Source organism: Pistacia vera, unplaced genomic scaffold, assembly GCF_008641045.1.
Source record: "Pistacia vera cultivar Batoury unplaced genomic scaffold, PisVer_v2 Contig78, whole genome shotgun sequence".
In the NCBI taxonomy this organism is placed as follows: Eukaryota; Viridiplantae; Streptophyta; class Magnoliopsida; order Sapindales; family Anacardiaceae; genus Pistacia; species Pistacia vera.
Genome location: NW_022196645.1, coordinates 202404 through 216538, shown reverse-complemented (window position 1 = coordinate 216538; position 14135 = coordinate 202404). Strand labels below are relative to the sequence as shown.

At 34.5% G+C, this 14135-nt stretch overlaps 2 protein-coding genes across 3 annotated transcripts; both read right to left on the bottom strand.

The window, feature by feature from the left end:
• Window positions 1-425: 425 nt before the first annotated feature.
• LOC116116710 (nucleolar MIF4G domain-containing protein 1-like) lies at window positions 426-2779 on the bottom strand. Its single transcript, XM_031402768.1, has 3 exons — window positions 2174-2779; window positions 1969-2091; window positions 426-950 (listed from the first exon to the last, which is right to left on the bottom strand). Exons 1-3 carry the CDS (start codon window positions 2483-2485, stop codon window positions 567-569), a joined length of 819 nt encoding a protein of 272 aa, XP_031258628.1. The 5' UTR covers window positions 2486-2779; the 3' UTR covers window positions 426-566.
• Window positions 2780-4589: 1810 nt separating this feature from the next.
• LOC116116701 (nucleolar MIF4G domain-containing protein 1-like) lies at window positions 4590-13119 on the bottom strand. Of its 2 annotated transcripts, XM_031402750.1 has the most exons (13): window positions 12814-13119; window positions 12223-12702; window positions 11310-12120; window positions 11155-11222; window positions 10691-10773; window positions 9715-9814; window positions 9394-9479; window positions 8863-8945; window positions 8266-8393; window positions 8073-8174; window positions 6241-6534; window positions 6036-6158; window positions 4590-5035 (listed from the first exon to the last, which is right to left on the bottom strand). In XM_031402750.1, exons 2-13 carry the CDS (start codon window positions 12298-12300, stop codon window positions 4652-4654), a joined length of 2340 nt encoding a protein of 779 aa, XP_031258610.1. In that variant the 5' UTR covers window positions 12301-12702; window positions 12814-13119; the 3' UTR covers window positions 4590-4651. The 2 variants fall into 2 exon arrangements, with proteins under 2 accessions (XP_031258610.1, XP_031258609.1); XM_031402749.1 differs by having other exon boundaries at window positions 12223-13119.
• Between the last annotated feature and the right edge of the window lie 1016 nt (window positions 13120-14135).

Here is a 14135-nt window from a genome sequence, read left to right as displayed (position 1 = left end):
ACAATCTCGAAATCCAACTTAACTTTTTTTTTTCAACTCATCCTCAAGTGATTGCTTGTTATCACTTATTAAGGCACATTGCTGTCATGCTGTGTGAGAAAATAAATTGAACTCCAAACCTTGGGCTTGGCACAAGCAACCACTAGAATGCAATAATCAAATTTAAATATAAGCCTTATATCAACCATTGGAATCACTCACAATCTTTATGAAAAACCTTGTTGGTGGGTTGATTTGGAGCTCAGTGATTTTCACCAACAGGATTTATCACCTTGGAGAAAACTTACGTAAGATTTTCTCTTCTTACATGATAAAAGAAATTGGAATAATAATATTGAAGATGAAGATGAACCTGTTTACCAGAAATATGAAATGAGAAGAAAAGAGAGAATCAATTAATTAAATCAAATATATTTTTCTATATCAAATCAACAAGTAATCCATTGGTGATTACTGGTAATTCTGCGAAAAGTACAACTTCCTGGAAGAAATTGGCAACTAAATGGGCAAAATTTGAACTACAAAATTTAGGCTTGGCATAAATGATTATAATACTGTAATCAAACTTACATGAGGACAGGTTGTACATACTTAAGAGCTTTCTTTGCGATCTTGAATTTACTAGCCAGTTCTTTGTTAGTTCTCACAACATGCTCTTTAATGAAAAGCATGATGCCATCTCGAAGAATTTCAAGATCTGGGCTGACAGCTATACGATCGAAAATTTTCGATAAGAGATTATCAGGACACTCAAATATGTACTCAAATAGCATCCTAAAATGCACAATTCTTTTGTTGGTTAGCACGATGGGGTTGCTGAAGTCGATGGGTTTCAAAACTCCAAGGGAGAGATTAAAACATGCGATCATCTCCGCCACAAATTTGGCTAGGTGCATTGATTTTATAAGCGGTATTGACTCCAGCTCATTGAAGTAGTCCCAAATGCAATACTGTAATCATAGCAGAAAAGGAAGATTGAAAAAGAGTAAAATAAAAATTAACATGGAAGCGGAACAATAGATTCTCAACAATCTCAAAAGCTGTAATTAACAATGACTTTCTTAAAACATGAATTTTTTCTAACCAAAATTCACAACTTCACACCATGTAAAGTTAATAAAAAAAAGGATTTCTGATCTCTTAAAAAATGAAAAGTCTAATGGTGATGGTCTCTCTATTGAAGGCAGTCCTTCCCCTCCCAATAACAACCCTTCCAACAGGTAGAACCCTATAAAACATTTTGTATCACCCACCAACGTAAAGAAGATTTAGCATTCACTAAAGGAGAGAAACCAACCTCATATCTGCTTCCACAACAAAACTAAAATGATGTCTTATGAATTAATAAATATACCTCATTATGCTCTAGTGTCCATGAGTTAAGATATGAACCAACAGGTAAGTCTAACTTCGTAGGTATAAAACTTGGGTGTAGAAGCAATAGAGAGGTGAACTTGAGCTAGGCCAAGATCCTCAAATTTGCACTACTATGAGTTTTCTCCATAGTAAATGGAAATTAAATTAAATTATGACTTTTACTATTAATCATTATAGATTGACCTTCTGTAACATTACCTCAGTATTAGGGGTATATCAATGGACCCAGGCCCCATAAAGAGTTCTTAATATCTTGGTCTGCTTCATTTTAGATAAAATATGTTGACAAAATTATAGCGTATTGTTTGTATATTTAAAGACAAGACCTCAGTAATATTTAATGACACAGTACTAAGAATACTTCACAAATTTATAAAAGTTGGGCGTATCCTACATTCTATTACCTCTTATTCTCTTCCTTTATTTCTTTTGTGATCAACTGATGTAACAAGCAGATTCAAAAACTACTCACTCAGATATATATTTATTTATTTTTTCCATACAAGTAAAAGTATTTGTGCATGTTTCGACATAGGCTTGTTACCCCGTATAATGTTACCTAACCCAACTCAAGAATGTAGAGAGTTATACCTGCAAAGTAAACTTGTGGTTTTTGTCATGCTCACACAACTTGGATGCCAGTACCGTGTAATATTTATTGAAATGTTTCTCATGCAAACAACATACCATAAGAACCCGTATAATCTCTCGGTCCTGTAGGCACAGAAAAGCAAAATTAAGGAAAAACTTAAATGGAGTTGAAAAATAATGAAGAAACAAAACGCAAGATACCCACCTGCTTTGCAGGCAAATCCAGCCTTAAAAGCTTTTCAATTGTATCAATGTAATCCTCTGCAGTCATTATAATACAAAAGATTGCCTTTCTATTTTCAGTATTCATTCCCATAGCAGAAGCAAGCTGTAGCATATTCTGGGCTTCAAGAACCTCTTTATCAATATTTCTAGCAACCTCTACCACATTTTCTGTTTGGGCTGCCATATCCCTGGACAACCACCACTGACCCTTTTTGTCAGGATCAAGAAGCTTGCTCCACGTTAGTCCCCTTATTAGAATGCCCTCAACTCTTAACTGCAAATATCCAGGCATATTTCAATATAGAACTACAAAAGCAAGACAAAACCTAAAGCAAATAAACTAAATGAGAAATATTATTTAAGAACTTTAAATAGCAGCTAGTTAAAACTTCAGTTTCTCAATATTTTGTCAAACAATGACAAGCATCACCTTCCTACCCCAAAGATTAGACTATAATAACTTGAAACTACCGGTAGATCTAGGAATTTTTGTGGGAAACCGAAAGGAGCACCTTCAAAATGTTAATATTTCAAAAACATCCTGACGCTATCAAAATCATACTCTATATATTAGACCCAAAGACATTAGTAGTCGTATAAACAGATAATAGTTATTCACCACAAGACTTCAAATTTGTTTTCTCTAGTAAATATTGAGATATCAATCATATAATTATAAAGAGAATAAAGCTAAAAAAGAAAGAAGAAAAAGAAAACTGAATCATAAATACGAACGGTTAATTATAGTTAATTAATTAGAATTTGTGTCATATTGAAAGTAGGAATGATAGAGGAATTTAGGAAAATAGATAGAAATTAGATAGGTTAAGAGGAGGGATTAAAAAGATAGCAAGAAACGATTCTCAATTATCAACTCTTTATAATAAACTACAGTAAGGTTTCCCACAAATACAAGACAGTATTTACAAGCTTCACAAACCAAATCCTAATAAAATAAGAATTCTAATCTAATCCTAATGAAAGGCTAAATTAGTTAAAACACTCAATCCTAAAATATAGAAAGATAAAGGACTAAAATAACCCTTTGCATCCTTCCCATATGTCCTACACCAAAGAATTTAAAATTCTGAGACTGATAGAAGCTTAATGAAACAAAAAAAAAAAAAAAAAATTAAAAAAAAAGCTAAACTCACATAATATCTAAATACATATAGAGACGATAGATCATTGAGATAATTGATGCTTGAAATGATAAAAAATAATAATACTAAGTGAATTAAGTTTCGTGAGGAGGGGCACAGCTGTGAAGAGGTTTAAATATTAAGGATGAAAATTTGAATTTAAGAGGGAGCTTGTGCCCTCCTTGTGCATAATGTAAGTAGCCAGTGCTGAAAACATATTTATGTTCTATTGTTTCACTCAACTGTAGCTGACAGTAAGCACTACGTAATTTCATTGACCTTATAGTTTGTTTCTTCCATTGCTGTCATCAACTATATCTATACAAAATTATCAAGTACATAAGAGCAATAATTAGCATCAAGCTCAGCTTGACTGAAGTTTTCAGATTCGACACAAAGACATGTATGATGTAAGTAATAATACTAACAAGAAGCTCTGGCATAATTTTTAGGAATGATTGTCTGCAAGGAGTTTGACTTCCCTTAACGACACTTAAGTACAGCTAATTCTTCCCAATCAATGTTAGATAGGTAAAGGGGTCAATGCAAAGTATCCTCTCACTCCTGAAGCCATTTGAAATGGGGTAAGAAGAGGAAGTTTAAAGCAAGTAAAGGAGATTTAAAAAAAAAAAAAAAAAAAAAAAAAAAAAGAACCACTCCAAACTAGCAAGACCTTTTGTAGATCCAGCAAACCTTAACTAAATTCAAAGCTTTTGACAATTGGTTCTGAACCACCCAATCTCCAAAGCCAACAATCTTTTTTTTTTCTACTCATCCTCAAGTGATTGTTTGTAATCACTTATTAAGGCACATTGCTGTCATGCTGTGTGAGAAAATAGCAAAAAACTGGACAAATTGAACTCCAAACCTTGGGCTTGACACAAGCAACCACTAGAATGCAATAATCAAATTTAAATATAAGCCTCATATCAACCATTGGAATCGCTCACAATCTTTATGAAAAACCTTGTTGATGGGTTGATTTGGAGCTCAGTGATTTTCACCAACAGGATTTATCACCTTGGAGAAAACTTACGTAAGATTTTCTCATCTTACATGATAAAGGAAAATGGTATAATAATATTGAAGATGAAAATGAACTTGTTTACCAGAAATATGAAATGAGAAGAAAAGAGAGAATCAATTAATTATATCAAATATATTTTTCTATATCAAAATCAACAACTAATCCATTGGTGATTGCTGGTAATTCTGTGGAAAGTACGACTTCCTGGAAGAAATTGGCAGCTAAATGGGCAAAATTTGAACTACAAAATTTAGGCTTGGCATAAATGATTATAATACTGTAATCAAACTTACATGAGGACAGGTTGTACATACTTAAGAGCTTTCTTTGCGATCTTGAATTTACTAGCCAGTTCTTTGTTAGTTCTCACAACATGCTCTTTAATGAAAAGCATGATGCCATCTCGAAGAATTTCAAGATCTGGGTTGACAGCTATACGATCGAAAATTTTCAATACGAGATTATCAGGACACTCAAATATGTACTCAAATAGCATCCTAAAATGCACAATTCTTTTGTTGGTTAGCACAATGGGGTTGCTGAAGTCGATTGGTTTCAAAACTCCAAGGGAGAGATTAAAACATGCGATCATCTCCGCCACAAATTTGGCTAGGTGCATTGATTTTATAAGCGGCATTGACTCCAGCTCATTGAAGTAGTCCCAAATGCAATACTGTAATCATAGCAGAAAAGGAAGATTGAAAAAGAGAAAAATAAAAATTAACATGGGAGCGCAACAATAGATTCTCAACAATCTCAAAAGCTGTAATTAACAATGACTTTCTTAAAACATGAATTTTTTCTAACCAAAATTCACTACTTCACACCATGTAAAGTTAATAAAAAAAAGGATTTCTGATCTCTTAAAAAATGAAAAGTCTAATGGTGATGGTCTCTCTATTGAAGGCAGTCCTTCCCCTCCCAATAACAACCCTTCCAACAGGTAGAACCCTATAAAACATTTTGTATCACCCACCAACGTAAAGAAGATTTAGCATTCACAAAAGGAGAGAAACCAACCTCATATCTGCTTCCACAACAAAACTAAAATGATGTCTTATGAATTAATAAATATACCTCATTATGCTCTAGTGTCCATGAGTTAAGATATGAACCAACAGGTAAGTCTAACTTCGTAGGTATAAAACTTGGGTGTAGAAGCAATAGAGAGGTGAACTTGAGCTAGGCCAAGATCCTCAAATTTGCACTACTATGAGTTTTCTCCATAGTAAATGGAAATTAAATTAAATTATGACTTTTACTATTAATCATTATAGATTGACCTTCTGTAACATATATCAATGGACCCAGGCCCCATAAAGAGTTCTTAATATCTTGGTCTGCTTCATTTTAGATAAAATATGTTGACAAAATTATAGCGTATTGTTTGTATATTTAAAGACAAGACCTCAGTAATATTTAATGACACAGTACTAAGAATACTTCACAAATTTATAAAAGTTGGGCGTATCCTACATTCTATTACCTCTTATTCTCTTCCTTTATTTCTTTTGTGATCAACTGATGTAACAAGCAGATTCAAAAACTACTCACTCAGATATATATTTATTTATTTTTTCCATACAAGTAAAAGTATTTGTGCATGTTTCGACATAGGCTTGTTACCCCGTATAATGTTACCTAACCCAACTCAAGAATGTAGAGAGTTATACCTGCAAAGTAAACTTGTGGTTTTTGTCATGCTCACACAACTTGGATGCCAGTACCGTGTAATATTTATTGAAATGTTTCTCATGCAAACAACATACCATAAGAACCCGTATAATCTCTCGGTCCTGTAGGCACAGAAAAGCAAAATTAAGGAAAAACTTAAATGGAGTTGAAAAATAATGAAGAAACAAAACGCAAGATACCCACCTGCTTTGCAGGCAAATCCAGCCTTAAAAGCTTTTCAATTGTATCAATGTAATCCTCTGCAGTCATTATAATACAAAAGATTGCCTTTCTATTTTCAGTATTCATTCCCATAGCAGAAGCAAGCTGTAGCATATTCTGGGCTTCAAGAACCTCTTTATCAATATTTCTAGCAACCTCTACCACATTTTCTGTTTGGGCTGCCATATCCCTGGACAACCACCACTGACCCTTTTTGTCAGGATCAAGAAGCTTGCTCCACGTTAGTCCCCTTATTAGAATGCCCTCAACTCTTAACTGCAAATATCCAGGCATATTTCAATATAGAACTACAAAAGCAAGACAAAACCTAAAGCAAATAAACTAAATGAGAAATATTATTTAAGAACTTTAAATAGCAGCTAGTTAAAACTTCAGTTTCTCAATATTTTGTCAAACAATGACAAGCATCACCTTCCTACCCCAAAGATTAGACTATAATAACTTGAAACTACCGGTAGATCTAGGAATTTTTGTGGGAAACCGAAAGGAGCACCTTCAAAATGTTAATATTTCAAAAACATCCTGACGCTATCAAAATCATACTCTATATATTAGACCCAAAGACATTAGTAGTCGTATAAACAGATAATAGTTATTCACCACAAGACTTCAAATTTGTTTTCTCTAGTAAATATTGAGATATCAATCATATAATTATAAAGAGAATAAAGCTAAAAAAGAAAGAAGAAAAAGAAAACTGAATCATAAATACGAACGGTTAATTATAGTTAATTAATTAGAATTTGTGTCATATTGAAAGTAGGAATGATAGAGGAATTTAGGAAAATAGATAGAAATTAGATAGGTTAAGAGGAGGGATTAAAAAGATAGCAAGAAACGATTCTCAATTATCAACTCTTTATAATAAACTACAGTAAGGTTTCCCACAAATACAAGACAGTATTTACAAGCTTCACAAACCAAATCCTAATAAAATAAGAATTCTAATCTAATCCTAATGAAAGGCTAAATTAGTTAAAACACTCAATCCTAAAATATAGAAAGATAAAGGACTAAAATAACCCTTTGCATCCTTCCCATATGTCCTACACCAAAGAATTTAAAATTCTGAGACTGATAGAAGCTTAATGAAACAAAAAAAAAAAAAATAAAAAAAAAAGCTAAACTCACATAATATCTAAATACATATAGAGACGATAGATCATTGAGATAATTGATGCTTGAAATGATAAAAAATAATAATACTAAGTGAATTAAGTTTCGTGAGGAGGGGCACAGCTGTGAAGAGGTTTAAATATTAAGGATGAAAATTTGAATTTAAGAGGGAGCTTGTGCCCTCCTTGTGCATAATGTAAGTAGCCAGTGCTGAAAACATATTTATGTTCTATTGTTTCACTCAAACTGTAGCTGACAGTAAGCACTACGTAATTTCATTGACCTTATAGTTTGTTTCTTCCATTGCTGTCATCAACTATATCTATAAAAAATTATCAAGTACATAAGAGCAATAATTAGCATCAAGCTCAGCTTGACTGAAGTTTTCAGATTCGACACAAAGACATGTATGATGTAAGTAATAATACTAACAAGAAGCTCTGGCATAATTTTTAGGAATGATTGTCTGCAAGGAGTTTGACTTCCCTTAACGACACTTAAGTACAGCTAATTCTTCCCAATCAATGTTAGATAGGTAAAGGGGTCAATGCAAAGTATCCTCTCACTCCTGAAGCCATTTGAAATGGGGTAAGAAGAGGAAGTTTAAAGCAAGTAAAGGAGATTTAAAAAAAAAAAAAAAAAAAAAAAAAAAAAGAACCACTCCAAACTAGCAAGACCTTTTGTAGCCATTTCTTTATCCGTGTGTGCTGCACAGTATCCTCCTTAGGCCTTTTTTTGTTGTTTTTGATGTCACATATGGTTTCAAGCATGAACTCCATCTGCACAAATTACAAAGCAGGATTTCTACAAATTAGCAACAAAAATAATAACAAAAACTTTGAAAAATAGATATTTTCCAAATCAGCTTACTCTTTTGCCATTTATATTTTTCGGGCCATCTCCACAGGAAGCCTTCAACTCGTTCACCCTATTTTGAACACTAAGAATAAAATCTTTCATAGCAGTAGGATCATCACCCCTTATTTTTATCCCACAGCCTGTTCAAACAATACCACTTCCAATTAAAAAAAAAAGCAGATATTTTGGCTCACCAGTTATGATAATCTTGTAAGCTGCCATTCCAGTAGAGGAACATAATACTAGTATAAATAACGATATGCAAATACTAGCTCATGCACAAAAAAAGAATAATAATACTAACAAAGAAAGAATGAGAAGCAGTAACCACTTGTAGAAAGGATAAATAATGGTAAAAATAATAGTTTGGGGAAGGTCTACAGCTTAAAATGCAAATCCTCTACCAATAGGGGATCTCCATGGATCAGAAAAAACTTAAACATAAGCTGAGTAGAATTAACAGAAGCCAAATCCACATACATAAAGACTAATCAAAACAGGTCTTAAACTGATAAATGATATTCTGCTTGTTACTTCTATTAAAAAATAGAAAAGAGAGAGAGAGAGAGACAGAGAGAGAGAGAGAGAGAGAGAGAGAACAGGGCTTACATTGCAAAATTGTCAAGATAGTAGAGACATCGATCTCTGCCAATCGCTTGCTCAACATGATGAGAAAGTCATATATCAACTCACTGAAAAATAAGATTACAAGCTCAGCTATTAATCTAGGGTTGTCCAACACTTTAAAGCCGTATTTAGGGACATGCTAGGTGAAACAGATTGAAATCAACATTCTGGGGCAAAGCTCATAATATATACTGTACAACATTAATGCCCAAAGGAAGCTTAATTCTGGCACTTAACTACTAATGTTGTGGCAGACACCAAGCAGTTGGCACTTAACTAAGGGGGTTATTTGAAGCAAAGGGGACATTCTAGGTTCTAAACCAGTTCTGGGGTATGCTCCTCCAGTTAGATCTTCACTGTCTAAAACTGTTGGAGTTGGAGACTCCAAGCAGTTGCCAGAAACATGATCATGGTGCCACATCCTAAAGATCTATTTTCAAAGGTGAGCCACTTTATGAAGAAGAGATGTTGTCCAAGAAAAGTTGGGCAACCCTATTAAAGCAGATTACTCACCTTGAGAAAACTCCAAATATGCATAAATAGGAGAGCAGAAGAGTAAGATTTCGCAAGGAAAGATTGTCTTTTTTGAGGTACTCATTCTGTGGAAAAAAAAAGAAAAAAAGAAAAGGCTGCTTTCAGTTAATTTGTAGAATTCAGTTAACAAGCTAACAAAAACTTTGAGATTCTTGACAAGCAAACAGCTGAATTGATAATAAACTTGTAAGGTTTCCCCTTTGAAACACAAAATAGTTAATATATCTTCAGAATCATTACAAATCAAAAGAAACCACTTTGAATAGTGACATGTAATTGTTTAAAATTTGTAAGACAAACCTCAAAAGACTGAGCAAGTGAAGCCATAAGCTTTGCACTGAAGTCAATTCCCACCAAACATGCCATGCCTGCAACAAAAGCTGCAAAAACAGCAGCATACCTAAACAGAGAACACGCAAAAGGTCAATTGCATGTACAACTGTAATAACAAGTGCAAACAGTAAAATAGATTAGCAGTCCAGCTTTACATCAAAAAATGCACCAAAATAACCTGACGTTACAATCATAGTGAAATTATAAGCCTAACTAAGTGTTGTCAAACAGTTGCCGAGAATAAAATATCTTTTCACCAATAAAAATAAGTTGAAATAACATTCACATATAACATTTGGAAAATAGAAGTTCACAAAAATAGGCTGATTCTCTACATCACTATCCCATAGTGCATGGTGTAGAACAGAACTGATAATTCTTCTTTATCTGACATGTCATACATCTACATACATTAGATTTTCTTACTGATACTTCAGATACTAACAGATGGTCCTGCAAATTACTCTCCACATATAAACTATCTATCTTTTCACCCATATACAAGGGAAATGAAGAACAGTGGTCACTGATGATCTTGAAATAAAAGAAAGTGTTTTTACGGTACAACTTATCTACAGGCCAAAAGAACCACAAGATGTCAACTAAATTATGTCATCAAAACCAACCACAGTAATTTAAAGGTTTTCAACTGAATCATGATATAGCCAAAATCTATCCGCAGGAATATCAGAACATGGTGTCATTATAAAACAGTTCAACAGATCTGTTACCAGCAGAAATAACAAATTAGTGCGTCATTAATCCAACAATATGTCTTCAGTTTAAGAAAACAGGAGATATGAGAAAATCAATAGCTAGAGAAGAAATAAATAATATATGACAATAATTTATATTCAGATCTACTTCATGGCTCCTAAAGGTGAGATTGATAAAGAGACGGGATAAGGAGACATTAAATTAGAATATAAAGTAATCTCTTAACTGTTCATTGCCACGAGGACCGCTAGAACATGAAGCCAACACCTCCTCACTGATAATCTTAGAACCAACACTGCGGCCAACCGACTGCAAACAGGTAAGATGAAAGAGTTAAGTTATAATTCTTGATCAGCAAATTCATTCAATGTATTTGAATAATATAGAAATGCATATTTGATCTAGAAGTTTCAATGCACCCACAAACAAACACATCAGTTATTTGGCTTCAGCACAGCTACAAACTAGCCACCCAAAGAACAGTATTCTACCTATGCTGGTCTCATGGATAAAAAAAGCTGGATCACATGATTATAATAATTTCAAAAATTAAGTTCCTTTAAGCGGTGATAGCATTTCCAGAGTAAGTCGACTACAACAATTCCATAATCCTCCCAATTGGATTACTAGATGAAATTATATAGAAAAGTAAGAGAAACAAAAAAAGATAAAATTAAAATTACAACTTACAAGAAAGATTGTTGACATTTCTCCAGTAATTGATTCCACATTAGATTCAGAGAGTCTATTCAAAAGACCTGAAATATTTTGAAAAATATAAAGTATGTCAGGTTTCAATTTCAAGATAGAAATTTTAAATTCATCCAAAACCTCAATTTTCATACCTCGAACCCTTCTACGGATTTGACTATGCTCTTCTGACTCATTTCCTGCACGTGATCTCAAGTGAGGAGGAACATACTTTACACTGCTTTCCAATGCAGGTGCCCTGGCAGTACTTTCCACCAAAGCCACCTCTGCATCATGGGTTTCCTGAGGATTGGAGACGGTATCAGCAGTATCAGAGACCACATTGTCTTGTGCTTGCTCTGACAACTTTTTCTTCCTCCTCTTTCGTGAAGCTACCGTGGCAGGAACTTCTTCCAAACCCACGTCTGCACCATTGGTTTCTTCTGACTTGGGCATTAAATCACCACCATTCTCACCTTCTAGTCCCTGCTCCAATGATTTTCTCTTCTTAGGTTTCTTCTTGGCAGGTTGTTCTTCAGCATTGGGGATTTCTTCCTCTTCCCCTGATGAATCAAAAACAGATGGAACTCCTTCGAATAACACATTTAAACCATCATCTTCTCCCCGCATTTTCCCATTTTTCACCTTGAGTCTCTTTGCAAGTTTCCTCTCCAATTCCAAATCTTCCTCTGCACTTATGCTAGCTTTTGGCACATCCAATTGAAGAAATTCTTCAAACTTTGTTTTCCGAGCTCTCTTACTGATATCCTTCTTTCGTTTCTCTGTTTTAGATGAAGTAGACTCATTTTGTCCCACAGAATTCAACTTCACTTCATCTTCTTCTGACAAAATCAATTCCGTCAAGCTCTGATTTTCCTCAGACTTAATCTGCGTGTATGAACCTTTCGATTTCTTCCCATGTTTCAACTTAACATCCTCATTTGTTCTCTTTAATTTCTGGGATTTCTGTAATAAGCATTAAAATCATATAATACAATTCCACATACATTTTGTAAATACAAATTTCAAAAAATATATACAACAGATGAACAATATAATTTCTTTAACCTGATGCTCCATCCAAGCTTGATGTTTCCTTTGATTCTTAGCTAATCGAGCTTCTTTCCTTATGTCACGACGACCCATATTTTTCTCTCTCACGCAATTAACGATTATGTTTTCACTTCTCAGAAACAAAAAACACAATAAGGATAATTAGAATCAGTAAATATATACTTACCCTTTTTTCCTATTTAACAATAAAGCTTCTTCAATTGATAAATTGTCAAACAGAAAGAAAAAGAAATCATAAAATTCCTAATGCGAGTAACTGCCGTCGCGTGGGGGCCGTCGGTGATGATCTTATGTAGAGTGATAGTACAATTATGATGAGACCTGAATTAGGGGTTTAGCAAATTTTGGGAATATAATTTTTGCCTTTAAATCTGATAAAATACCCAAAAAACCCCTGAGAGCAGGGAGGTAACTGAGTAACTTTTATATGGCACCCCTCGGTTGTATCAGTAGTTCAGTACTAGTCACGAAGCCCTGCCGTTAGTAAACCGTTAAGATTTTTTCAGTTAAGTTTATAAAATCAGGGTTAAAGGGTAATTTAAGTTGATAGCAAATTCAAAACTGAAGAAAGCGTAATACCCCGACCTTTTCCAACAGAGCACAGCCTCCGCTTGAAAAGCCACCGCCACTAGAGCCCATTTAGGCCGCAAGCTGTGGCCTTATGCGTTTCGCTTCTGCTGCCGTAAAGCGGTAGCCTTGCTCGACGAAGCTAAGCCACGGTTTCCGGCCTCGAGAGTGGCGGCGCGTTGGTCTCGCGTTAGGTTCACTTAGATTGATCTTTATTGGTTTTATTGTTGAATTCGGTTGTTGATTTGCTTTGAATAAAGGCTTGGGTCTGAATTGGGGATTATGTTTTGTTTGGGATTAGGGTTTGTTTAAGTTTTGGGGATTAGGATTTGAGTTTTCTATTTAGTAAAACGGGCCCCGCCGTCCTGAACGGTATAAAATCTGTTATAATCGGCAGCAGCCCCCCACCTCTACCTTCCCCGACGCCCCACTATTCCAACCTCAAAACAGCCGCCCACGGCCCACCCCACACTCACCTCAACGCTTAATCAACACCAACAAACAACAATAGTTAGCGGGCTTGGAGAATTTTTTCATGTAACTGTGACAAACAATAGGGGTCGTGATAATTACTGATATCATAAGGGTTCTTGTGGTAGGATCACTATAGTTAGCGGGTTCAGAGAATCTTTTCATATAAAAATTTATGCTTTTAAAATCTAAAGTACTTAATATTACTTCTTGAAGCCTTATTCTAAAGCTTAGATTTAGGCCATTTACCTTAACTATATCTTACAACAAAGTATATATAGGCTTAGATGAAAGTCATGTTTTTGTGGAGCCCAATCACCCAATAGCATTAAGCACGACATATTGACTTCCATAGCTGCAAATCCAGCTCCTGTTGTCAATGCCTGGAACTCCTCCTTTGTCCTCTCCTTTGCTCCAGGAATTGTATTAAACACACTCAAGTCAATTCCAGAAATATTTTGAGTTACAGCATCAGTCTTAGGAAATTCTGGCATTATAGATTCAACTACTATTACCTTCCTCGCATCCGACAGCGCATTGTAACAGTTCTTTAATAACTTCAAGCATGATTGTCACCCCAATCATGAAGTATCCACTGAAAAGTTATATCAACATTTGATTTTAAGCTACCAGATGATGGTGCATCTTTTAAAACATAAGGCGAGTCAAAATTAATGGCCTTAATTTGTGCGTACTTAGAACATTAAGCAAAGGTTTGCCCCTAAGCCTCCACCAATTGGCTCAGCCCTTCAATGGCTTCAAATCCCTTGTAGATTTCAAGAACTCTTTTTATCACTAAAGCAGTAATATTGTACATGGATTGATTGAAAATATTCTCTCTTTTATTAAGGCAATCCTCCCTCCAATAC